A 27654-nucleotide genomic window follows, 5' to 3' on the forward strand; every position below is an offset into this window, starting at 1 on the left:
GATGTCAAACAGCATTTGTATACATTTATCTACTTCTTGTCACTTTTTCATTTAGAGGATCTCAGCCAAGATGGAAAGTTCTCTGGTAGTAGGAAGTCTGTCTACAATGAATAGAGCCTGTTTCCCAGGGCACAGTTGCACAAAGTATCTGTCTCTGAATGTCTGTCCTCTTCCTTTGTTCTTTCCTTTCATGGATGCATATTAGCAAAGAGACTGCAAAATAATTGCTTTGCCTTTTCTCCCTTTTTCACCCTTTCCTAATAACTTCTCACATCAAGTGGCCTATACAGCTAATGTTAGTTGTGCCTATCTCTGGTGGAACAGATCTCAAGCTTTTTAATTAAAACATCTCCACTGTCATTATGATCACCCTTTAAAAATTAATTTTCTAGCATTCATTTATATGAGATACTGATAAAATAAAATTTTAAAAACCCAGCCTCTTTCACAGCTTTTCAGTCCCAGCCCACGCTATACTGCTGTATTCCTTTGAAAATTAGAAAAGCATAAAATGAGACAACATTTTTCTTCAAAACCAGATTTTTATTCTCCTGGTGTCATCATACTAAAAGTACATTTCACGTTTTTTAGTATCTGTAAAGTTTGCTTTATAACAAATTTAGCTCTTGTTTTCAATTTTTTAACAACTCTTTAGTCATTTAATAGCTGAAAGCTAAAATGCAACTTTGTAGGCAGAAAATTTGGATTTTTGTATGTCTCAGCACAGCAGTCTGATTTTTCTCCAAGCAAGCCTAGTTAAAACAGTGACTTGTCAAGAGATAAAGTACATAGCTGCAATAAGTGTTCCTTGCTTTAAAACATCTGATCTGGATTAATTATCCATTAAAACACCAAATCAAATGCAAAAGCTCCTGATATTTTGCCAGAATCTGTGAAGAATGTTACGTGATTTTTGCCTGGGAACTGCATAACCTCAAGCTGAAATATATAAGCCAAAAAAACAACCATGTGCTTTATTTCTTGAGTTTGCATTTTATAGCTAGGGAATAAACTCCTGAGGATCCTATTACCTCTAAGAGAGATATTACAACTTTTGAGCATTACTCTGAAGCTTGAAATTTCCACTGCTTGTGACAGTTTCCTGATCAAGAACTGCATGAGATTATTATACTGTAATTCTATGGAACTATAATGTAGTTAATTAAAATTAGTTTGGTGCAGACGTGCAAGCATTACTTTAAGAGCTTTTGCTGTCTAATATGGCTGAAGTATCTATCATTCTTCATGATTCAGAAAAAAACAAACAAACAAAAAAACCAACCCCCCCCCTCAACACTGCCATTATAATGAATGAAATTGTATGTGCTGCTAGTCAGTCAGACAGTGAATAAGAAAAGCTTCCAGTTATTCCATCAGACACTAACTTAACAAATACTTCAGTAGTGGGAGGTAAAGGTTACACGGGCAGTTGAATTCCAATTTACATTTTTAATAAAGGGCTGTGTGCATAAGAGCTGCTGTGGAGTTTGGGTTTGGTTTTGTTTCCTCAGAGCAATTGGTATTTTCTCAGAACTATGTATAGTGAGAAACAAAGGAAAAATGCTTTTATTTTCTGGGGAACATCCAGGTCTTCAAAGACTTACATATGTGTCTGTCTTTTGGGTACAATTTCATGTTGATAACATTCATTTAAAATGCAATTACTTACAATAAATTTAATCATGGACCTAACTTTCAGGATCAGTGAATTCAAATTGTTCTTAATAGGTTTTGGTGAATGTTAAAATTGTCCCCACACTGGCAGCTCAGGAGATTGCAGTTAAGGATAGGTGGGTGAGGCATTCCTCCCTTCTGTGCCAACTTGTTGCTGCATTTCAAAAGTGACAGATAGTGGTCATTCTCACTGGAAGTAAATTAGGACTAGTGGATTTACCCATTTATCCTTTAAAACAGATATTTCTTTTGTCAATTTTAATTGCTGTAGATGATGGTAGAAAATTAATTTCTGGGTAATTAAGAATAGACACTTTAAACCTCAGCTAGTTCTGTACTAGCCAGGCTATTGATATCAGTAGGAGTTTTATTATTAAATTATAAAGCAAGACAAATGCTAAGTGTTTTGAAATTACACCAAAGAGTAGCTATGTACATGACATATACAATCTTACATAAAATATTGCTTAAGCAGCCTTAGAGAAGCAAGCTGACCAATAGGAGGTACTGGGACTGTACCCTTAATGTGGCTTCATTTACTTGTTATGTAAAAAGGTTATCAAATAAAAAATAAAGAAAAACAAACAAACAAACAAAAAACAAAAAAACAAACAAACAAAAAAAACCAAACGAGAACCAAAACAAACAGAAAAACACAGAATATACAATATTGCTTTTAAGATAGAGCTCCTGCAGGTTTACAGCATATGATTATTCTGAGTGTTGATTAAATTGCCATTTTAAAAAGACATAATACATAAGTTAAAATGAGGTTTGTTCATAAGGAAGATGTCATACTTGGTTCCTAGATGATGAGCTTTATAGCCTTCCTGTCTAATTTGAACATATTCTTTTCTAAATGAAACAAGGCTTTTTTTGAAGTACTGTTGCTGAAATGGCAGCAACACTTCAAGCAATGCACAAGGTGGACTTGTAATTTATTCATGCCTCAGAGCAGTGGGCAGGTAAGATTATTCCAGGTCACACATTTGTGCAGGTAGAAAGCTCTCCCACTGTTGTTGTTAGCATTTAAGCTCTCTTCTGTTAACGTTTTGCTTTCTTTGGATCTAGGGTTTCTTTTTTTATCTGAATCAACAAGAGCAATCTGTCTGTGGTGGCTGAGCCTTGGCTGGCTGCCCAGCCCCTGCCCAGCTGTTCTCTCACTCTCCTCCTCAATGGAACAAGGGAAGAAAATAAGAAAAAGCTTCTGGGTCAAAATAAGGACAGGGAGATAATTTACCTGTTACTGTCATGGGCAGAGTTCATTTGGGGAAATTAACTATTTCCAATTAAAATAGATTTTTATGGTGAGAAATAAGACAAATCAAAACAACAACTTTCCCCCTGAGCTGTGCATGGGGAGATGGGCTCAGTCCATGCTGCTTTTCCATGCTTTTCCCCTGGTGCAGCGTGGTCTCCTCCCTGTAGAACAGAATCCCTGCTCGGGCACATGGAGCACTTCCTCCTCTCACTCTCCTCCAGCCTCAGCATCACTGGGCTTTTTCTCACACTTTTACCCCTCATCCTTCAGTGCTCTTTTAAAAATATATTTTCCCAGAGGCGTCACTACCCCCCCGCCCTGAGTGTCCAGGCTGGGCTGTTGTGGCCGGCCAGAACTGGCCGGAACCTGCTGGAACCGGTTGTGTCTGGCGCGACAGCCCGCAGTTTACCTCAGAGCTGCTGCCCTGTGTGTCCCGGCGCTGCTCCTCTCCTCACAAAAACCTGCTGGCAAAATCATCAAATTACTAAGGAGTTTTTAGAGAAATATGGGATATTTTGCAAGAGGATTCACCTGGCATTCCTGGTGAGCTCTGATGTTTAAAGGTATGTGCTGAAAAAAGAAAAAAAAACGTGATTATTTGGGTCCCAAGCTAGAGGCTCCAAAAAAGGAATTTTATTTTAGGCCTTGCCCTGAAACTCCTAAATTTATTTCTTCTTTTTCTATGAAACAGAGCAATTCCATATACTCTTAGTCCTCTATCTGCAGTGGTGCTGCTTGAAATAAGTAGTTGTGAAGTTGTGATCTTAGGAACTTTGGAATGGCCATATTTTGGATTGAGACAATGAGGCCCCAGTGCTTCACCTCCCCCTCCCTCTGACAGAAACGACAAAGGGAACCATTTGGGCCTATACCCTTATTGGGTAGAAAGTTGTGCCCCCTCTCTCATCTTAAGGAAAAAAAAAAAAAAAACAAAAAAACCCACAAGAAAACTCAGGCACAAAATCCCTATTTATTTTTTTTTTCTTCATACAAATTTTGGGAAATCTTTTCTTTCATATTCCATGACAAAATAAATTTACTGTTATTCTTCAGTCTCTATGAAAATGTGTTTACTTTACTCCTTTTGAATTTATCAGTTCTGTGTTTCAATTAAACAGGAAATGGTAGGAAAAACATTCCGAGTGTTTTCTCAAAGCAACACTGGGTAATAAGTCATTTACTTTATTATGTTTTTTTCTTCTTAGCCTCAGAAAATTCTGTAAACAAGGTGTTCTTGTGAAGCAGCATTTATCAATGAATTGCACTTATATCTACAAAATCAGTACTTGTTCAAAATGCCTTGCAGACAGCTGCAGCAGTGTCAATCACTTGAAAGTAGGTGTCTTTTTATAGCATACCTCTCAGGATGTCTTCTTGAACTTTCCTTTGAATTTTACATAAAATAAATTAGTTCTTCCATCAGCCAGTAAATTAGAAGATTGAAGTGAGTAGCTCTTCAAATCAACATGATGTTATCATTAGGTACCACAGATACATATTAAAATGTGGATATATTAGCTGTCTTTCCTCATCGTTCCCTTATACCTAATCATAAGGCTGTCTTAGATGTGTGATTTGCAGCTGAGCTGTAACAAAGGCATCAGTCTCTTCAGAGTGTTCTGAAGGCACAGCTACAGCTAGTTACTCTGGCAATGGTGTGATTGAACAAAAAGGTGGAAAAAGGCTTAATGAAATAATGTTCTGGACAGACAAAGTACTTCAGGAAAAAGCTATTTCCTTTTGTTCCGGATATTGTTTAATCTTCTGCCACTTAGCTTACATGTAGCTTTATACAGCTAGCCTTGATCAGCTTCAATGTGAAAGAAAATCTCTGTGTTGGTTTTATGTCTCTCTCAGAGTGCTTTCCTGGTGGTGTTTTCCCTGCATTTGAAAACTACCTATTCTTAACTTCTTTTTTTTTTTTTTTTTTTTTTTAATTTGTATCTTCAACACAAAGGACCTCTTTTTTAGATATATTGCTAAGAGAGTTTGAGAAATGTTTAACACTTACCTACTTTGAATGTAAGTTTTTATTTGTTTGTATCAGCTGCGATGATTATGAAAGTGTTCTGGTTTTGGTTACAAAGTTATTGTCAAGAGGTGTTCTGGTTTTGGTTACAAAGTTACTGTCAAGAGGTGTTGTTACTTTTTAAAAAGTCCATATTATATAGATCCTCTGGTCTTCATAAATATAAAATTACACAAGTATCTACTGTATTCCTGAGCCCAAATAGGAAAAACAGCAGATAAGTGAAGACTTAAGTCTCCCATTTCCCAAATTCTCATAGATAATCTGCTCTTGTGCTTCAATGTCACATGCAGATTTTCTAAAATCCCCAGGACCAAATAACTTTTTTCTGCTATTAAGTATATTCAGAACATTTCCAAGAACAGTTAGGTGTTAAACAGGAATGTCAGGTGATGGTTTTTTTTGCTTGGGCAGAGCAGTTCAGTACAAATAGTGAATTGGGGAAAATATCAAGTTTCAAACTTGGAAGTTTGATTTAATGTTATCTTTTCAACTAAAGCCACAAAGGGAATGTGTGCATTAGAATACATGCATTACAAAAAAGGAAACACTAAAAACTTGAACAGTAAAGCTTTAGCAGAAGAATTTTTATCTCATCTGCAATGGCAGTTCATAGGGAATAGAAAAAAGGTGGCTTCCAGTTAGCCAGAAATGGACTGGAGTCAAGACTTAGGTTTCTGCAGATGATCTAACAGAAAGTCCATCCATTAACACATAGACTGAAAGGAGGTTGTAAGGAGGTAGGTGTTGGTCTCTTCTCCCAGTTAACAAGTGATAGAACAAGGGGAAATGGCCTCAAGTTGCTCTTGAATATTAAAAAACATTTCCTCCCTGAAAGGATTATCAAACACCCCAACAAGCTGCCAGGGGAGTGGTTGAACCATCATCCCTGGTGGTTTGTTTGTTTGTTTTTCTGATTTAAGATTGGTCTGAGAAATTGCAGATTGTTGTGAACTTTCCACATGGTAAAGGGTGTCTACTGAAGATAGGGGGGAAATTCCAGCTTCCTGTGATTCACAGGAAATGGTGTTTCATATAACCTGCTACTTCAGGCTGGAGTGCATTGTAAAAATAGAATTATTTCCTGCAACTGCACTGTGATGTTGAAAATAGAGTGGTTTTGTAACTATCAGTTCCATTAGAGGCTCTGTAGAGATGAATAATTGGTCTGACAAATTATGTTTTCACGCTGAAAAACAGATGCTTTGTAGGTAATTAAAAAATAACAAAGATTTTCAGAAAACAGGAAAGGTTTAAAAAAAAATTGTTTTTGCTTAAGTAATTCACTTCATTAAGATCTGAGTCATAAACTCTTGTCTGTGTTCTTTAGTAAATAATCTTGTTTTGTTCTTTCTACTTTTGATGTTATTGGATTGAAGCGTTTTTCTTAACCGTGTCCTGCCAGCATGGCTTTGTATCAAACTTCCATTTCTGTATTAAAGTAATCGTTACATGGGAGGGATTTGTGACTAAAGGAAATGAATTTTAGGAGCCAGTGGACTTCCTTTGTGTTCTGTTCTGCTCTGAATAACATAATGCTTACCTGCACGAAAGGATTAATATGGTTCCAGAGGGTGATGTTTTGGCCATTGATCCCAGCAATTGGGTTGGAATTCCAGTTCTTGCTCATATGTCTTTTTTGCATTTTATTAAGTTGTGGTGTAATACAAACTGCTCACAGTCACTGGAAGAAGGAGGATAATTGAGCCTGTGTACTCCCATGTGAATGGTTTGGCTAGACCTGTTTAGCCCTTACAGTAGAGCCCACTATATATTTAGAGATAACATGGATGTCAGAGCTATTCTCAGAAGGATAGCACCAATGTGATCCGGGGTCTGTCTCCCACAGACTTGTCCTAATAGGGCACAGGAGCTCCTTTCTTGAGACACTCAAGATTTAACAGGAAAAGGCCTTAAGCAAGCTGATATATCTTTGAATTTAACTCTGGTCTTAAGAGGAGGTAGACTGAAACAAATTAATAAATCTCATAACCATCTATGAGGTTGCTCTTTGCTGTTTTTTGGCAATGCTCTCCATTGGAATGAAAATCCTCCCAGGTTTCATGTTTGCAGACTACAAATCTAACTCACATCCAGATGCTATTCTGCTTTTCCTAAAACCAAGTGCCAAGGTTCTTTCGTGGATCTCAGATACTTGAACATGTGACTTTTACACAGGAAAACAGTACTTACGTCTTTTCCCACTGTTTCAGGGGAATAACTTGTATGATTAAAAGGATATCCTGTAGCACATGGGCATATTTTCAGAATTAAACAGATTAAAAAAAAAAAAAAAAAAAAAAAAAAAAAAAAAAAAAAAAAAAAAAAAAAAAGACTGCCATAGAAAATAAAGCCTTGGGGCAAAGCAATCTATTATGAAATTCTTCAGTAAAAGTATTCCTTTGAAGATAATTTTTATGGAAATGTTGTTTAAAGTTCCATGTTCTTTTGTAGAGGTAGGATATGATTTTAATATTAGTTACTAAACAGGCCATTAATATTTAGTGCCAAAGTCATTCTTTTGCAGAAAGTAATGAGATTACATGCTGCCCAGGGAGGAAAAGTGAGTATGTAGTGCATATGCTGAGAAATGTGCATGTTTATCAAGATGTCAGGTGCTCCTCAGTGAGAATCTCATCCTGAGAATGCTGTATTCTAGTGCATTTTAATGGGTGCTGCTGAAGCTATGAATAGTCTGTCAGCACTTTTACTAGGCCTCTTATTATTAGGGAGTTTATAGCTTGGCTGTAAAACCTTGCTGTAGGCTAAAACTAGTTAAATAATACTTTCAGAGCAATGTTTTTTCCCTAATTTAATTCAGATAGTTTTAGGCATTTTTTTCACATTCATATCAGGGGGCAATATTCAAGTTCTGATTGAAATCTTTTGAAGTAGGGCAAGGCAAGATACAAATGGCCCAGACCTGTGGTTTACTCATGGTAAGATGTGCTAGTGCTGTAGAATGTATGTTTCATGTTATAATGATATATAGTGCCTGTAGCAGTGGGACTCAGTGTTTCAGTGGAAGATAAAGTCCTCATTGAAACAGAGTCCTATTTTACATCAGTAGGGTCTTCAGAACTGGACCTACCCTGAGACTGGCTGTGAAAACCACTAATGACTGACAAAAATAGATGACATGATTTAAACCAAAATCTATTCATTTAAAATGCTGCTGAAAAATCATGTTATTTCTTCTGTATTGTACCCAGCGAATTGCTTAGCAGAGCAGTGAATTTGCAGGGCTCTGTTTTTCCTTTGTTCATGGAACAAATGCTCTCATTTTGTACATCAGCAATGAGTTTGCTAAAACTGTTCTACCACATCAAAGCATAAACTTTTCAGGAGTTGACAAAAATAGTACATCATCTTATTGTCACTTCAAGACCTTGGACATGGAAACACATTGCTTTTTAACTTTACAAAGATTGTTGACACAGAAGTCACATAAACCTGTAGCTAGAGAATCTAAACTTATACAAATAATGTAAAAAAAAAAAAAAAAAAAAAGAGAGAGAGAGAATAGGTTCTGTGAAAATCTCTGAGTTTCTGCTTTATTTCAGTACATGAAGGGGGCAGAATGCCACATGGAGTACGTGTTGCTTCAGTAATTCTCACAGTGTTTCATCAGCTGCCAGTCACAGGCAAATTCCTGGGGGTGAAATATTTTCCCATGTTCTTGTCAGTAGTGCTATGCCTGGAGAAACTTTTCTGAACTGATTGGCAACGCCTGCCTCCAGAACTGTTTGTCTGGATAAAAAAGCCTTGCCATGTGTCACTGTTACTTTGACCACAAGTTCCAGGCTGTGTAGTTTATTGGATGTTAATGGACACAGCTGTGTCAGAAGCTGAAGATAAATGTGGACATATCTTGTGAACTCTGTGGGGTTTTTTTCATAAGATTTGTTCCCTTAATGCATGGAATTCAAAGAAGAATTTCAGAGCTGGAGTTCCTCCTCTGTACTTCTTTCCCATTTGTCTTTCTTCATTGCTGCAGCTGTGTACTAGCTAAGACAGCTGATAAGTACCAATTCTAATGCAAACCAGATACATGAGTCACCTTGCAAATAGTTTCAGGCAGTTTCTGTAAAAATCCAACTTCTGTGGAACTCAATTAGGTAAAAACCAATGAATGCAATTTTCCACCAAAAGCTAATTTGTAAGTTTTTACAGTTTAGGTAATTGTAGGGGTTTTATAAATTGGCAATGGGTAAACATGGTGGAATGCAAGCACCTCTAATCTTGGTGAAGAGTTTAATTCTGAAAATGTGGATGTGATCATCAAGATATTTTTGTTGTATTAAGTTTTAGACTTGTGATAAATGGGAAAATGTGAATGTGTCTTCAGTTTTTCCACTCCATTATGGGGGAGAGTACTCTTTGGATGATTTTCAATATGAGCCACAGGTTATTCCTGTTGTTGAGTTTTGCATAGATGTATCAGAAAAGTGAAAAAGATAAAAGGTTTCAAAAAGGTTTCCTGCTAAAAAATCTAATTTATCAAAATCCAAGCCAGCAGCACTTGTCTTCAAGCATTGTATTGACATGTGGAAACAGGGATTTTTTTTTTTTTTTTTTTTCCCCTGCAGAAATGAATAGGTTTTTTTCAGTAGTTTTTCATATCACATTATTTCTAGAGCAGAGACACTTCCAAAGTTTGTTTTGTTGGCTGTCTTTGCAGAATTGCCATCCATGAAATGAGCTGCATATTTTTCTTTTTTTCATGCATATTTCGGTTTTCACTGAATTATCTAATGAAACAGATATGAAGGTAGCAGGGACGAAGAGAGACTCACTCCACAAACTTCATGTATAGAGGACTAGAGATTAAAGTTACTTGCACCTCAGGATGTAATTTAGTCTACAGAATTAACTGAGAGTTCAAACCCTTCAGCTCTTGGCTTCTCAGAAACTCTTGAAGCTCTAAGATGTTTTAGATTGGGCTTTTTACCAAACGAGATCTCTGTGGTGTTTAGAAGTAGACAAGATGTGGGCTGAGCTGTTGAGCTAAGTGATGCTGATCTAATAGGAGTCTCTTCCTCAGCTGCAGCGCAGGGTACCTCTCCTCCTCCTAAGATACCCATACATGTGGCAGTGTGTGCTGCAGCTCTGTGGAAGCTGATTGTGTCCCAAGCTACTGATTAAACAGTCTAAAACCTCCAGGTTTCTCTCAGGAGTTACCCTAATTATTCTCTTCTCTACCTGGAAAATAGTTTTTCCAATGTGAGGAAATAATTTTATTTTTCACTAAAAGTTTTCTGTCTTTGAAGGAAAGGTTTTGAAAGTGTAGGGGTTGGAAGATGGAGGCTGGCATAGAAAGTGGTCACCTTAGCTTTGCTTTCTTAGGCAATCAGTCTCAAAATGGGTGGGCAGATCTATACTTACACTGAGTTTCATTATATATTTCAAAGCCCAACTTTATGTGGAAGTGCTTTGATCAGTGTTTAAATAGTCTCACAGAAATTCAGGAAAAGTATCTGTACTGCCAGTTGCTTAAAAATAGTAGTTCTTAATTAGTGCCTGGCACTGGCACTTTTTCTTCAACTTATTGTTCTTACTTGTTGTAATGTAAATTTAAATGCTAACTTTTTATAATTGGACTTCCTTGTCTCAGATATGATGGCCGAATGCTAGAAAATTAAATTTGTTTAAAAAATCTGTATATTCATAGAATAGGTCTATATCAAGCTAAATGCTTTAGTCTTGATGCTAAATTTACTGAGATAAAATAGATTTTGCTGTTGTTTTCAATAAATTATCGAGGCAGAGGCTGAATAACTTGTTTACATCATTGCAGATCCCTACCACGTCTGTCTCACTTTTATGAATGTGCAAAAAACAAATTCTGTGCCTGAGAGAAACTCTTCAGGTGGGGTGATATGAGGAGAAAGGAAAAAGTTACAATCTGTTCAATATGTACCCTGGTGGCTGCTGAGGACAGTTAGTCAAAGGAAGTCTGAAGGAAAATGGATGAGAATTCTAAAACAAAAAAAAAGGTGCCAAAGAGAGGCTTTATGTGAGGGCTGGTTAGGCTGTGAGAAAGGAGAGACAGTGGTCAGCAAATGAAACACAGGTTTTATTTCCTTCAGATTATGACAGTTCTGTTAGTACCTATGCTGCCTGTCTGAAAGGTTGTAGGATTAATTTGTAGTTCTAAATCTAATATTTCTCTACATTCCAGTTTCCCCTTAATCTAGGCTCTTTATTAAAGAGGTTACCTTAGAGGTGGAGAGTTCTTGTATTTTTGTTATGAGTTATGTTATGAGTAAGGATGTTGCAAAACAGCAGCAAAGTATACAAAGGAAAGAAGTGATGATTCCTTGACTCATTTTACTGGTCATATGGCTTGGAGTCTGTACTTATCCCTTCAGTTCTTTTAATCAAGATTTTTTAAAATTTATTTTAAATAGTTCTATACCACTTTGTTTTAACTCCTTATTTTCTTGGGTCATTAAGACAATTGCATCTGGCATTTTCCCTTTGGTTTTGGCTTTTACTTGTTTACTTTTAGTTAGATGGCATTATAGAACTTAGCTGCATTTTCTTTGTCTCAAATTCCTCTCATTCTTCCAGTTTCCTTGACAACTTTCAAAGAAACAATCTGTGGTAAAGGGTTTTCTGAGCTTAGCTATGAGGTAATGTTCTTAGAGGATAAAAAAACTCTCACAAAATAGAGAAAATAAGAATTGTAAAAATTAATGCAAAATATGTCTTAAAATTCTCCTAAATGTTTAAAGGAACTATCTATGGCAGTGGTGATGTCCCAAAACAATACAGATCTGTGAAGGGAGAGAGCAGCACATGACCATCCACCATTGTCAGGAGGCAGAACATCATCAGGATAAAAGAATGGTGGCCTCATGTTGCTGATTCACATTCAAATCTACATTTGATTGAGGTTTGATGACACTAAGAAGGTGCTTGGTTCAAACTTGGATTTAAGACTTAAAATTCCAGAAGTTTTCCTTCCTAGTGGTTAAATAGAAATTACAACATGCTGATATCTTTGCTTCTGCAGAGAGAAGCACGCTGAGAGAAGCAGTAAATGTCAAATAATTTGATTTATCAGAGATTTAACATTATTTTTGCTGCTTTCTTAATGCTTGTAGCTTGAGATGGTCTCATTCACTGGTTACACCCACCTTCCCTCTCCCTGAGATACTTTTTGTTTTAAGGAGAAAGGGGATGGTGTGATAATGCAATCCAGCTCTTTGGCATCATATGCTTTGTGTTTCAGGATCTCTGTAATATGAACAGCACTAACCTAGTAAATATCTGGTATTGAGCCATTTCACTATACAGTAACAGACAATTATTTATTTTTACCATCTTTTTCTATTGGTTCACTAGTAGAATATTCTCAGTTTTGTGTGTATTGGATAAAATTTAGATCTGTAAAAGGTAATTTTAAATGCTTTTAATATTTAACAACTTTAAAGTAATTTTAACAATTGACAGGTGTCTTTACCTTTTACAAAACAAAACATCACACTATGGGGGTTTGCCTTTTATGTTAAAGATAAGTCCAATTTTCATTCATTTGAATTACAGCAAGCAGTTCACAGAAAACGAGTCTGTGAAAACAGAAAAATATGCACATCAAGGGATATATTTTAAATATCAGTATAGCAAGTAGATGTGTGTGCCATCAGTGCATCTATTCTCTTTAGCCATATGTTTTTATGTCCTCATTCTGTCACTCTGCAATTTTAAACAAACAGTTCCAAATGTCACTTTTATTTTTGCTTAAAAGACAGAATCTGTAACCCTTCAGAGATTATATTAATAGTTGCAGCACTTTGCTTTACACAGTATTTCAGCATTTTCCTTATACACACATTTTAGGAGTATTAAACCTGTCAATTCTAAACCTTTCTTTTCTCATTAAAATGCATTGTTAAATTAAATGTTGCATTATTAATAAGCATTGTTGAAATGGATTCTAGCAAAGATATTGCTATATAAGCTAGCAAAGATAATGCTATATATAATCTCTCATAAAGAACAAACTACACTTAATTTCTCTGTCCACCTGCTCTGCCACTATAGTGTTCTGTTTAAAATTTACATGATTGATTATTTTATCTTGGTTTTTTACTGTCTGCTTATTCCTTTGCCTGTGTATGTCCACGCAAATACACATAAGACTCTTAGTTTTATTTCTCATTATTTTTTAAATTTGTGTTAAGGGATGACAACTGAAAGACATCATCTTTGAGGAAGTCTTGCATATTTTCTGTCTGAAATTTATAGATATATGGAGATATTTTGGAGGTTGGAATGAGGGAAAAAGCAGGCATAAAAACAAAACATTTTTAGCAGTTCCTAGTATAATGCTCTAGTCACTATTTGCTTTATTTATGAGCCTGTCAGACCCAAATGCATACTCACTCTTACCTGTGACAAACTGGCATGTGGTATATAAAAATGAAAGATTTTTTCCCTTAGCTGATGGCTAAGGAATCACTGATCTTCGCTAAACTAACATTAATCTTACAAAGGCAGTGAGATCCTTGTAGGTCTTTCATGCAGTAAAAGGTTGAAGGTGGTAAATTGGAAAGAAAAAAAGATCTTTTTTTTTAAAATGTTCCTTATTTGGGGGAATATTTTATGACACTGCAGTTCTCATCTGATTGTAACTTTAATGAAATAAAAGAGGAATTAAATTCTAAGTTGAAGAAAAATTTTGAGTTGATAGCATTTCCTTTCAATTATGAAGCACATATAATGGTCCAAATTTGAACTGTGACTTCTGTAGAGAAAGGATGATGTGGAGATTGGTCCTATATGGCTAAAAATATTCTTGGTCCTAAATGAATCGACACATTTATAGCACATTTATAGTAGTGTGTCTTCACATTTTTTATTAATATAGAGTTTTACCAAATGATTGCCATCAGCCTGTTATATTAATTTCCCAGGCTGTGCTTTGTGTTCCCCTTGGATGGACCTTGTAGTTTACATAGCTGAGTGGTTCAAGAATGTACCAATGGAGAAAGCTGTAGTGGATCTCCACAGAGAAAGCAAATGTCTAGGCGAGATGCTAACTTGCTACTTATTCCTATTAAAAATGCTGGCTTACAGATCAAACATCTGTCTTTCCTATACTCACTGGGGAAGTCTCCATCCTGATATTTTTTCAACAATCTTTCATTTTTTATTGAAAACGTCTTGTCAACTCATTTTCATTTCTGTCCTGTACTCTGAGACTGTCTCTGTGTTCTCCCTGTTCAGTGAAGAAATCCTCCCAGTGAAACCAAGGCCTGACAGATTATATTTTGTGGTAGGCATTTTGTCTTTCCTGGTATCCCGGTAAGCTCTTTTTTTCCCCACTTCATTGTTCACTTGAACATCACCAGGAACCCACTGTTTTAGTTGTTTACCTTCCACTGACTTTATTTTAGGTGATGGATATTAAAAAGAATTCCTAGAAACACAGTCACTATTGACAAATATTTATCTTTTATCTTTATCATAGTTGTTTTGATGACAGTTCATCTTTCTGCTACAAGTTAGTATATTGCTTCCATGAAACACCCATATTAGCCTTTAGTACAATGTGTGAGCTACAGCAGTGCTGGAATCTTTGAAAGTCATAGTTTTTTATTCCTTTCTTCAGTATGGCCAGTGTCTTGACCTGGACTAGTGGTTGTAATGAGTGCTGTTCTGTTGATGCTGGGTTTAGGGTTGTTTTTTTTTTGCTAGATTTTGGCTCTAAATTCTCCATGTTTTTTTTTTTATTTCCATGTCTATTTATTAGGACACTTATGGCATCTTTGATTCTCAGTTACATTACAAATGGAACCTCTCTCCACATACCTCATTATGGACATGGAATATTTTGCATTCCTAGGACTATCTGTTAATTAATAGGCTGTGCAACAAGAGCAAAACAGCACCTCATGAAAACACAGCTGACAAAGAAAAGTAATCAATTACATATTCTGTGATGTGAAAGGCTATTCATGGCATTCCTCTGAAAAGGAAGACAGGCAAAGTTAATTTACTCAATAATATGTTGCAAGTATAAGAGAACAGAACCAATCATTAAAATAAATTGCATCCATATAGTCACTTTAAGTGCCTGAGATACAGTGGCAGGCAAAGCTTTACAGTTATTTGTCATTGTGCAGGGACACAAACATACATGACAAAGAGCAAGCAATAACAGTGAATGATCTTTGCCTTGCAGCAAAGACCACCTGCCTGTCCGTCAGCCTTTTGCTTCTGGTGGGACAATACAGTGCCAGGTGCTCAGAATTAAAATGCTTCTTTCAGTTCCATAGCCTGCAGGGAACATCCTGAAAGTACTGCCTGTAGCAGAGGGAGGTGTGCAATTCTGAGATGATAATTAAGTTTTAGGGGAGAGTTAGTTTGAGATATGTAAATAGCTGGTGAAAGAATTAATGCATAGGTGTTGGAAAGGAAGTTAACATATGAAATGATAATGCAGTTTAGCAAACTTTTGGATTCAAAAAGCAAGGGTGTTCTGTGGGAGAGGGATTTTTTACCATCGCTTTTATACCCTGGGGGGAAGGGTTGGAAATGGGAGCAATTGGTGCTTATTTTAAAATAGCTCTTCAATCCCCTAATAAAATTATGGTCTCTTTATGCTAGTTATTTTCTGCACATTCCTGACACTATTTTAATGCCTAAATAGATAGAAAGAGTCTGGAGAGAAATGGGGACCAGATGCCAAATGACCTTAGTTGTGCATTAGGTGATGTCAAAAGCAGGAATAATCCCAGCATCTCTGAACTATCAACTGGGTGCTCTTGGTCTTGTGTGGAAACAGCTCAGTATGTATCTATCAAACAAACTTGTGGCAGAGGTACTTTCCAGTGCCAATCATGCACTGAATGTATAATATGCTGATCCTTTCTTAATGTTGGCATTTGGTTTGAGTAACTTTGCCGTGTGGGGTAGTGAGAGGGAAGGAGCACACTGAAATACCTTAGGATCTGATCAAAGTAGAAGCTGAAGTCATTCAGAGCTCAGAAGAGTGGTTAGGTAAGGAAAAGGTGAGCCTGATGCTCTGGTGGGAAATCAACATGGTTGATATGTGGCAGAGGTGGAGATGCCAAACCTTATGACTGCAGGGTATGATAACCTGCACTTAGGATTGCTCTCTCCAGGCTCTTCCAGCTTTCTGCCAGCTTGAATTATGAATTTTATGAGCCACCACAGTCTGCCCACACCATGGAATATCCTGTAGATAATAAGAATGATGGTGAGAGCTGATTGTGTAGTAGCTGGCAGCAATATACAGGAGGGAGAAAGAATGAGAGCTACAAAAGGCATAAGAAAGAAAAAAGGAAGGGGAAGAATGAACTGAAAATAACACCACCCTGTGTGAAGAACTGCAGACAACCCCAGGCATCCAACAATATAAAATGACAATAAATTATTAATTAAATGAGATGATAATGCATATCAATAATGAACTTCATAGTGGGGACTGATTTATTTCAGAAATTGATTTTGGAGTAGGTGACCTGATCTGACATGTACCACTTTGTTTATTCAGTTATTTTGAACAGCTATCATGTAGGAAGTGCAGGTGTGAATTCCTTTTCTAGATCTGTTTTTATCTTTTTAGTCACAAACCTGATTGCAAAGCCTTATGAAAACTTGGCTTCCTCAACAAAGTATTTCTAGTTCTCTGTAATCATTCTGCATACAAGATTAATTATTTTCCTGCAGTAAGGCATAATACTGTATTCAATTTCATTCTGATAGCTTACTGCATGGCTTGCTTGTGAATGTTTACATGTAAGTAATTTCTCCTTCTAAAAGTTCATACATAATAAAGCAGTTCTGATTTATTTGGGCTCCTAAGGTGGAAGTCAATCTGACTGCAGAAATAGGGACAAAGCTGTTCTGCAGCTTAACAGCTAAAGCAGCAGTTACTGTAGTGAAAAGACACTCAGTGGTTCAGTGGTTGAATTCAGCAGGGCAAAAGAGCCCACAACATGTAAGGTGAGCAGCAGAATTTTTAAAGGATATTGACTTCTATCTTACCATGTGCCAAGTTCTTAATTCTGTTTGTACAGTACCTGAGCTATGTGGCTGACAGTCCATTCTGTAGGAAAATTGAGCTACTCCTGTGAAGTCTGAGGAATCTGATAGTTTTCAGCGTCAGAAGGATGCAAATAAATGTAAATAGGTGTAAATAGAGATTTTAGTTTCAATCTGGAATGATTAAAAAATATCAAAGACTACTGCATAAATCATAAGTCACTGAAAACACATTTTACATAAGCATGCATGTCACCCTTGAGGAAGGGGCATTTGGGGATGTAAGTAGATGCTAAAGCTTATTCCTGTATCTTTCTTTTTATTTTTTCTTATTTTATTTTTTAATCTGAATCTGACATGAGGTTAATAATTGATTCTTCTCACCCCAGCCAAGGTTAGGACTTCACTATGCATAATTACATCCCTGTTTCTCAGATGAGAATGAAAGGGAAACACAATTACTTTCCCACATTAACGCAGGATGCATATGGACTGCAGAGTGAATTGAACCCAAGATGAATTAAAGCATCTCTCCAGGAAAATGGCAGTGAAAATAACCACCAAAATCTCTCTTTTTTTCTTTTTTCTTCAGTTTTATATAAATAAAATGTAGATTCTTGGGGTAGTCTGCAGGACTGTAAGAAAATGTTCAACTCCAAAATGTCCCGGGTTCTATTTACGCTTTCAAATAAAAAATTTAAAACCTTGCTAGGCTCATCTGTAAAAGTGAGAAGTGAGAATATTGGAATTCAAATTCAGTTTCTTTGTAGACTCAGAAAGACTGATTCAGTTTAAGAATAGCTTAGCCATAGTTCCAAATTTTTGTCTTAATAGAATACAAGCAAATATGAAAAGAGCAAAGAAAGGGATTCTTTTTCCTACTGAAATGTTTTTTTTTTTTTTTAATTGGGAATAAGAATAGAGATATATGTACTGTATCTCCAGACAACTTCATTATGCTTGCACTTATTGGATGCAAATAGTTATACTGTAATGGCTAAAGCAATTTATGAAGTTGCCTTGAAGGCTGTCATCCTTAAACAGGATTCTTTTAATTTGCAGTCTAGTTCTGTAATAAATACAACATTTAGGGAAACAGGGGGGGAGGGAGGAGTGTGTTTGTCTTGCTTTTTGTTGTTTTTGTTCTTGGTTGGGGAGTGGGTTGTTTGTTTTGTTTGCTTTTGGTGGGGTTTTTTTGTTTTGAGGAGGGTGACTGAGGCTGGGTTGGTGCCTGGATTGCTGGATTCTGGATAGGAAATCTTTGAGGTTCAGTAACAGTGTCATTTCACTGGCTTTCAAAACAACATTATGTAAATACACAGTAATAAGTTCACACTAGGAGAGAGAATTCAATGAGCTTTTTTTTTTTTATTATTCTCAATCATATGCACTGTCTAAATTTGACCTCCAGATGTGGGTTTGTTTGTTTTTTTTTTTTTGATAAATAATTATTAGGACTTAATGAGCAAGTATGAAGAATGCAACATCACAGGAGAAACAATGTAAGAATATCAAAATTATTCTAATGGAGAGTGAAGTCTGCAGCATAAATTTGTTGTCTTTCACAAAGCATCTCTGTAGGTAGCATGATAATGCTCTTTGGTGGTTTACCAATTTCTCCTCCTGGGGGATACCTACTAACGGAATCCTTGAAATGTTTTGTATCAACCTTTTTTCATATCCCTTGTCAGATAATTCTTTTCTGTTTCATTAAATGAATTTCACTTTTGACATATATTCTAAAGTATAGTTCTATTCCATAAAAATGACACTATTGGGTCCTATATTTACTTTACAGCAGTAACTAAATGCCAAGTATATTTACTGTTGAGAGCATTACTTGATAAATTCCTGAAAATTCAGGCTAGATGGTAGGAGTTTCATGGGTTTGTTCTTTTTTTTTCTTTTTAATCTGTTTTTCAGCGATGTAGGAAAAGTTCTACAAGAGAAACTATGCTGCTGGTCTTGCAGAAGTGTAGCTGACCAGAACTCACTGAACATGTGTTTTGGTGATTCCCAGGAAGGAAAAGAAATCAGTTTTCTTTCCCTTACTGGGACAACTATATATGGGGGTTTGTCATTTAAGCTTAAATATGGCTGATTGTCCACAAGGATTGAATCTGTCCTGCAATTTTCCATAGCTTGTGTTAGAAAACTTGTGAACACAAATTTCTTTAGCTGCAGAACTCTGTCTTTGGTTGTTACTAACTCCTGGAGCCAATTTTCTGTAGACAGAAATCACATATTTCTCGAAGTAGATGCTCTAAGGTAGAGTTCTAAGGTACATGCCTCCTAATTAGTCTTCCTGAAAGAAGATGTGACCCCTCTGGATCATCACTATCTTGCAGACCCTGCAGGCCAGGGCACACAGACTTTACAAAACCTTTTGTAAAGCAGTTACAATTTAATGGCTGTCAAAGCAGAAAAGAAAGTGATGAACGATCAACACATGCATGCAAAACCTTCCCTTTACCATTCATGTTATTTGCCTAAGCCTTTAGGCTTCAGCCATTCCATTTGTGGGTCAATTCCCTTCTCTCATTCTTTACCTCCCCACTTTTCCTTCAGGCCCTCATCTTTTCTGAAAACATCAGCCTCTCAAAAGCAGGAAGTCCCAGTTATAAATGTGAGCTGGCCTTTTTGCTTGGCTTCAAATCCACTGTGTATGATTTGCTGCTTTTATAGCCAGCCTGCTGTCAAAACTGGCAACATTTGTTCCTAAAGGTCCTGGACTGAAACAAACCCATTTTCTCTGTGGCTGTTCCATTTGGATGAATGGCTGCTAGGATTAGTGATTCTGAATCTTGGCCATTCCTTCATCAGCCCAAAATATCTCAGTCTAATAGGGACATCAAAAGTTAAAGGGCAGTAAAAAATAAAACAAACTTAGAGAAAGCAAAATGTGGGTGTATTTTGAGTTCACTGTAAAGGAAGCTTTTAAAGAAAGTTAAAGCAGTATGGCCACAAATTTGTTGCTGCTGGTGCTTATGCTGTCCTGGTTAAAGAATGAAACTAGGCACAGTAATTAAGTAGTAATCTTTGCAGAGATGGTACATTCAAAGAAATATTTCTAAGCATGCTACATCTGCTAATAATTAAAAATTATATAGAATGTTTTCCTTAACAATAATAATGTGTTAAAATAAGAACAGATGTTTTTTAATGAACATACTTTGGCTGAATGTGTTTGTTTGAAAAACAAAGCCAAACAACATCTATTTGTACTTGAGTATTTTTTGAAAGGCTCTGTTCAATTGGGATTTTACAGCAGACTTTCTAGTAAGTCTGACCAGTCTATTCTGGTTTTTCAGGGTCCTGAACCACCCCTGTTCTCCCCAAGACCCTCATGTGCAGCCTGGATTGCTCTCACCCACCCCAAAGTTACCCATGAGATGTCCCATTTCTGATTTGGTGCTTCTATGTCTGCTGGAATATCTCCTGAAACATTTCCTCCTGGGCTAGCCCAGGGCTGTGGAACATGAGTGGACACACCTGACAGAGAGGAGAGTCCAGCTGTTTCTAATAAGCCTTAATCAACCTAATGAGCCTTACTGGCTCCTTCCCCACTCCTGTGGACCCAGGAGTCCATTTTAACTCAGCTGGGAGAGGTTCTTTAGCTCTTGCTGCACTCAGGTAAGTTGGTTTTTGCTGCTCCCTAAGAAAATGGGTTTCATTGAAGAGCTACCAAAGGCAAAGAAGTGGTAAGTGCTGGGATTTGTTTTAGCTGATAAAATTTCTAATGTCAGTATGCCTCAAGTTAGGCTAACTGCAGGGCAACTACTTCTGGTGTTTCCAAAATCCAGAAACCGATGGATGCTTTTCTAGACTCCTAGAAAGTATGCTTAAAGACAGGTTAAGCTTATCAGAAGCTGACCCTTAAGAGCAAAATCAGTCTGCTTAGGTTAAAATCTGTTTTGGCCCAAAATGCAAAACGATGTGAATGCATCAGAGTTTATTTCATTTGTGTTTCTTATTCAAGTAAAAATTTCTAAATGTGCTCTTGTCTCTGAGATCCTTTGTATAACGGGCTTAATATTTTCTACATTTATCCTGCTTGTGGTGGAGGGAAGGGGTGAAAAGCTTGTTCAACAACTTGTGAAGCTGTGGTTTCTGAGGCTGTATTCCCTTACCAAACATCCTGTGAGAACAATTTGTTGTTGGCCAGGTAATATCAAGATCCTGAAGCAGACCATTAGATATAGAATAGTTAAGATTGGTAATGTTGCCAGGGCCATACAGAATTTTTATTTTCATGTTCAGAAAAGGAACAAAATTAATGTTCTATAGTAAAGAATTTCATTTACAGCCACCAAAAAACTAGCAAAAAAATCTCACCTAGTATCTATGCAGCTCTTTTCTTTCTCCTTCCTTGCTTGAGCTACCTTGTCTTCTTTTTCCATATGAACTCTTTTGCATACTTACCAAAGTTGTATTTAACGTGTTGTATGCTAAATTTGATAACAAATACACAGATCAGCAGCAAAGCTAGCATGTAAAGGATTATTCTTGTGACCTTACTGCTTTCTGAAAAGGCTGTTTCACCTCGCCTAAGGATTGGTATAATGTTGTCAGTGAATAAATAGACATTTCATACATATAGGTGGGACCACTGGAATTAGCTGGAGGTCTTAAAGTAATTTCCCTGAACACCTGGGCCATGTGTAGCAAATCCAAATATGTTCATCTTTGGATAGATTTTACCTTCTCAGTGAAAAGTTCACATATAAATGGTTCTGAATCAATATTTATCTAGAGCAATGTACTGCTAGATGCTATAAATGAAGACACCTAGAGCACTTGGCAGTATGTAGTCTAATTTCTAGCTCTGTGCTCATTGAAAAGAATCCAAAAATCAACAGGACGCTGATCAGTGACTGCGGAAATACCACCAAATACTCTATTTCAGTTTTGGAAATTATTTGCTTGTGTATTAAATTTATTCAAGCTACAGAAAATAAAGGTTTTTTACCTTGGAAATAGAAACTGTTTGCCACAAAGAGGGATCACCAAGGTCATCAAATAGATGAGAGGGCTTTTCAGATCAGACTATTCACTTCAAGAGTGAGAGTTCAGCTGTTTGTCTTTAGCACAATGGCTACCCCATTTTTTTTCTACCATTCAATCTTGACTGATTGATGTCAGCTGAACTTCATCAGCTGAACTGAGGAAGAATCTGCTGCTGAAAATGTTCAGAAAGAGGCAGCAAAATCCTCAGAGCAAAAGATTTATGCTGGACATTGAATTTTGGACATGAGGTTGCTGAGCTCTTCCAGCATGGAGATCTGTTCTGAAAACCCCACATAGCCCATGGTTTATGATCCTGGTCTTGACTTTCCTACGTTCTCTTTTCTCATCTTGTTTCTGCTGCTAGCTTAGTATTAAGAATGATTACACTGCTAAAGGCATGTAATAAAATAGACAAGAAATGCTTTGCAATGAGTCCTGTCAATGTTTTTTTGTAGAATCTTGAGCCTTTGAGATCTTGTAGTTTTGTTTCAGTCTTCTTTAATGTTTTTTGAGTTATTAAAGAGAGAAGGGGCATGAAAATGGAAATGTAATCCATGGCAGGCTGTAGATTACTGTGATTGTTTTTCCCCTTTATCTGTTGAGTTGTTTGTCCCAAATCCAGTGGTACTTGCAGTAGACGAGGAAAGTGATTTTTCTATTTTCTGTGAGCTGTAAATTTCCTTGTGAATTAAAATCCTTTTAAAAGATTCTATATGAAAATACTCTCTTCCTTTAACCATGTTGCAGTATTAGCTGCTTTTTTAAAATATTTAGTGTCTCGACTGCAACTTGGGTTTGAACTTGACTCTATAATGTTCAAGTATCCTGGGTTAGATGGATACATTCCAGAATAGTCAAGTTTTCCCTGCATTTAGTACCTGGAAATCTTAGAGATTTTTCCTTTAAAACTGAGTTGTCAATTCAAATTGTGAATACAGCTACAGGAAACCACTCTCCAGTTGCTATATAGTTGTTGCTATATGTATCTTGTTGGATGAAAGCATCCTAAATGATCTCTATGTGCACTGTGAGCATTTGCTTCATGGTTTTCTTTGCCATTTGATTAAGACTAACAGCATTCGCCTCCTTATAAGAAAGAGAGAAACAGGGGACATGCAGCAGTCATAAACATGTTACAAGAAATTTCCACATTGAACATAAATACTTTGCATCCAAGAGTTGCAATGTTGCTTTTTGTACTCTTATGGAATTGCTCCTTCAGTGTTAAGAAGGCAAATCTTGCAGTAATTGTAGAGTTTGTCAGGCGAAAATAATTAGCACGTAAAATTTTAGTTCCTTCATATTACAGCTCCTTCCCGGGAAAATTTATTATATGTGAATTTTGTAATAGTATGATGTTAAGCTACAATTTACACACAGTAAAACGATGCAGAGAACAGGCATTATACCACCCACAGTTTTAATGCTGTATAATGAATGACTTGCTTCTCATGGGGCTGAGGAGGAGAGAGGCCAGTTGTTTTAAAGCGCCAAATCTAGACCCCACTAAAACCACTGGGAGTCTTGCCATGGACTTTGTTCATTCCAAGGTCTGGATTGTGAACATTTGTAACTATTCAACTATGGAACAATAGCAAAATAATTTGCAGTATTTAAAAACAAAAAGCAAAAAAAAAAAAAAACCTATCAAAAAAACCCCTCAGCAAACCAACCAGCCAAAACCAAACCATGCCAAAAACAAGAAAGCAAAAAACCAAAACAACAACAAAAAAAAAACACCTAGGGAAAAAAAAAAAAATAATTTATTCAGAAACCCCTATAGTAATATCCTCTCATATTCATTTTTTTCTTAAAAATATAAGCATTTTATCATTAAATTCTTTGCCAGTGTTTAAGCTCTGGGAGGTCTAGGTTAGATATTAGGAAAAAATTCTTTACAGAGAAGGTGCTCAGGCATTGGAATGGGCTGCCCAGGGATGTGGTGGATTCTCCATCCCTGGAGGTCTTTAAAAAGAGACCAAATGTGGCACTCAGTGCCATGGTCAGGGAACCATGCTGGTAGTGGATCAAGGGTTGGACTTGGTCTCAGAGGCCCTTTCCAATCTGGCTGATTCTGTGATTTCTCTACCCAGGTGACCGTGCTCTGGCAGGAGGGTTGGACTAGGTCTCCAGAGGTCCCTACCAACCCCTAATATTCTGTGATTCTATGTGACAACATTTCAAGAAACTTTGTTTTTCCTATTGTACAACTGTGAGATGAAGACCTCTTGATCATTTCTATGGTTCCCAAGGTTTCTAAGGCCATTTTAAGTGTTCCATCTGGATTTTTTTTTTCCCCCTGTAACTTTCTGCTTTGTTTAACATTCTGGAGTGGGGGGGGAAAAAAAAAAAAAAAAAAAAAAAAAAAAAAAAATTGGAAAACAGAAACAATGACTTTGCAAGCAGCATGGATACAGTGCTCCTAATGTAATATCATGTCTTCTGTAATAATTATAGGTGTTTGTAGAATTTTTTAAATTGATTGGTTTTCTTTTGTTTGTATTTAAATTTTGCTAAGCTTATCAAACATCATTTACTGTTACAGTATTTTGTATTGTGTTGTGAGGTGAAGAAGGTGACTCTTTTTGCTATATTTTTGCAAGGGCTTTATTAAAAGTGAAGATTACATAAATGGATGTAATGGTTTGTGTGGAGTCAAAACTAGATGGAAACTTTCAGTGAGAAGTAAATTCCAGCCCATTAAATGAATGAGAGTTTATTTTATGCAGCTCTCAGACCTTGATGGTGAAATTGCTAAGGGGAGAAAAAACATTAATATTGAAGGCTGTATTAATTCATTTGGAATGAATTGGTGTAATAAAGGTATACTTACTGAATAATAGTGTAGATGGAATTTTGTTGTAGAATGCATCTGAAAATATCACTATTACATAGAATTAGATTTTCAGAAAGTTTGGTAAAGGTTATTTTCTAATATCAAATTATCTTTGCAGTTGGCAGGATGACAACTGTTTATAGTTTTTTTTGCAGGCTCAAGTATGTGTTTATTCAACATATATGTGGAATACATGTATAGAAATGTATTTATCCTTTTAAAACAATATAGTGGTTTTATTTCACCATGAGATGCAGAAAGGGTAATGAGTATTAACATGACTACTTATGTCTTATTCGTGATGGATTCAATTCATTTTTTTATTATTATTTCTTTATTCTGCTGTTGTGTTTTTTTGTTGTTTTCTTTTTTCGTACGTGCTCATCATTCTTTTTGTACAAAAAATCAGCTAGATTGGAAATTCCAGCTTAAGAGAAAAACAAGAATTTGGGGTATCACACGAATACTGGTTACAAAAATGATTCAGATGACCAAGGCAGGAAGAGCAAAATGTATCTACTTTATCTGAGAGCTCATGTCAGGGTAGTCAACAGGTCAATTTTAACTTAAAATTACAGTGATCTTGTGAGATGAATAATTCAGAAACAGATCTGGAAGGTTCTAGCATTGGCTAAAGTGTATTAACTGTCTGGTTTTAAAACCTTTTCTATTTACATGAGTTAAAAGAGCACAAGAGGAAAAAGTGTGGGGTTTTTTAATCATTAAATAAGCTATTTTGGATAACTTAATTTTTGCTTCATGTGAATAATTGCACAACTGGGTTGTTAGAGCCCAAATACATGAGGAAAACAATGTGAAAGGTAACTGACCTTAGAAAAATGAAACATTTTAAAAATCTTTTTTGTGCATATCTGTTTGTTTTCCCCACTGATGCTGCAGTGACATACTGACTTGGTTCAGGGAGAAAGGAATTTTCTGCAGCATTTTCTCATTCTTCCAGAATGAGAAGTTGATGAAATCCAAGGACTAGTGGTAGGAGATTTTAAAGGCTGTGAGCCACATGTGTAAATGTAGGAGTAACTCTTATGTCCCTGCAAATATTGAATTAGGTTTTCTATACATTAAGTAGCTTGGGCATAATAAACAGTCATCTGTTAGTTGTTTAAATCTTGTGTTTCCAGGGGCAGAAAATCAGCCTGTTCCACGGTCTCTTTTATTCCCTAATAAACGTTAAGGACATGTTTGTATTAAGTTATGCTAAGGACAAGAAGGCATCTTGTCCTTTTGTTGTTTATTTGGCCAAGTAGGAAGACAGAAGTGATATATACAGTCTTTCCCAAATGTATTTAAGTATGTCCCTGTTCATATACTTCTAGATTGATGGAGAGGGCTAGAAAGAAGCAGCACCATCTACTGACTAAAAGACATCATTACTAATCCAGATCAGACACAAATGTGTTCTAACCATGTGAAGGCAATTACCAGACCTCCCTGGTTTATTAGATAACTAAATAACAAGAGCTTGGGTTCTTCTTTTTATTTTTTTTTTTTTTATTTTAAGTTACTCTCTCCTGATTTGATTTAAAAGCTGATCTTGTCAGTTCCCTTCCAACTCAGTTGATGCTGAGAACTGTTAAGTAGCTACTTGTTATGTGTAGCTTCTGCCTTAGTGACATTGCTTGGGGAATAAGAAGTTGCTGTAGTGCACAAGTAGGGAAGGTGTCAGGGTGACAGGCAGGCACCCAAAGTTTCAGATCCTCAAAGGTATTCAGGCACCTAAGAAAATATATTAGAAACAGGAGCTGAGATACTTTTGGGGAATTGGCTTTTCACAGGGACCATTTTGTGGGTTTTTTTGTTTTGTTTTTTTTTTTTTGTTGTTTTAATGGGAGAGGTTTAGCAATAAGGAAAACACAGCTGGCTAAGTGCTCTCCACTGCAGACTTGTCATGATTAGTCAATAAAGCTGAATAGCACAGGCTGTAAGAACAGGTTGTCTCCTTTTGAAAGGTTTATTCTTTTATGTGTGCACAAACACAATTTGATTCTTGTTGAAAAAAAATTTTAAGGATATTTCTTTTTAAAAGCTTTTACAGTTGCAGAAGTTGGTTCTATAGCCCATTGCTACTGCTTGTTTACCACAGGACAAAGTCCTGGTGATGGCTTGGAATTTTTCCCTAATACTAGTAAAAATTTCAGGACCCATGAAGTTAATAAGGATAAGATTGATTTTCAGGGTAAGACTGGAAAGCATGTTGTCTAGAATACAGGTATAGTATGGTTTAATCCACGAAGTAAATGAAAATAATTTTGGCAAAAATACTTCTACGTGTTGCTTATAAATTACTTGGAACTTTTATCACCTGTTACAGGTCTTTTCACTTTATTTTTGAATGTGTGTAGAAGGCACAAAGCATAATGCTTGATTTATATCCTTTACTGAGATAAATTAATGAATTATTTATGTTGCTGATTGATGGTGTAGGAAAATCTTCATAGATCTCCCCAATTAATTATATTTAGCCATAAAATGTTATTCTGGACACTTTTTTAATCCAGACTTTTATCTGTCCTTTAGAAATATGTCATAACTTAATTGAAATTTAAAAACCAGCTGAAGTGGGTAGCTGAGCTATTTGAAAGATAAGTCATAAGTGGGAATTTGAACAAATATTATTTATTTTATTCCTGAATGTTAGTATAACTGACTTCTTGAAATATTCCATTTCCAAATACTATACCTGACTGTTAATTCAGTTTTCAATATTTTATGGGCAGATTTGTTGAAATGTTCTTACTGAGTTACTTATTTATTTGATTTTATGGATGCAATGTGTTAAGACATCAAAGTGGGAAAGATTCCAAGTGC

At 36.2% G+C, this 27654-nt stretch overlaps 1 protein-coding gene across 3 annotated transcripts in view; it reads left to right on the forward strand.

Moving 5' to 3' along the window:
* SPON1 (spondin 1) overlaps positions 1-27654 on the forward strand; it is a 272520-nt gene that overhangs the window by 103026 nt on the left and 141840 nt on the right. The window contains exon 1 of one of the 3 annotated variants that reach the window (XM_071761772.1): positions 3266-3498. The exons of 1 other annotated variant lie outside the window; for it this stretch is intronic. In XM_071761772.1, coding sequence (XP_071617873.1) covers positions 3489-3498 — 10 coding nt within the window. In that variant the 5' untranslated portion in view covers positions 3266-3488. Of the gene's footprint in view, positions 1-3265; positions 3499-20500; positions 20616-27654 lie in introns of those variants that run through there. One more of the 3 variants, XM_071761774.1, reaches the window with a different exon arrangement.

This window comes from Heliangelus exortis, chromosome 18, assembly GCF_036169615.1.
Source record: "Heliangelus exortis chromosome 18, bHelExo1.hap1, whole genome shotgun sequence".
NCBI lineage: Eukaryota > Metazoa > Chordata > Aves > Apodiformes > Trochilidae > Heliangelus > Heliangelus exortis.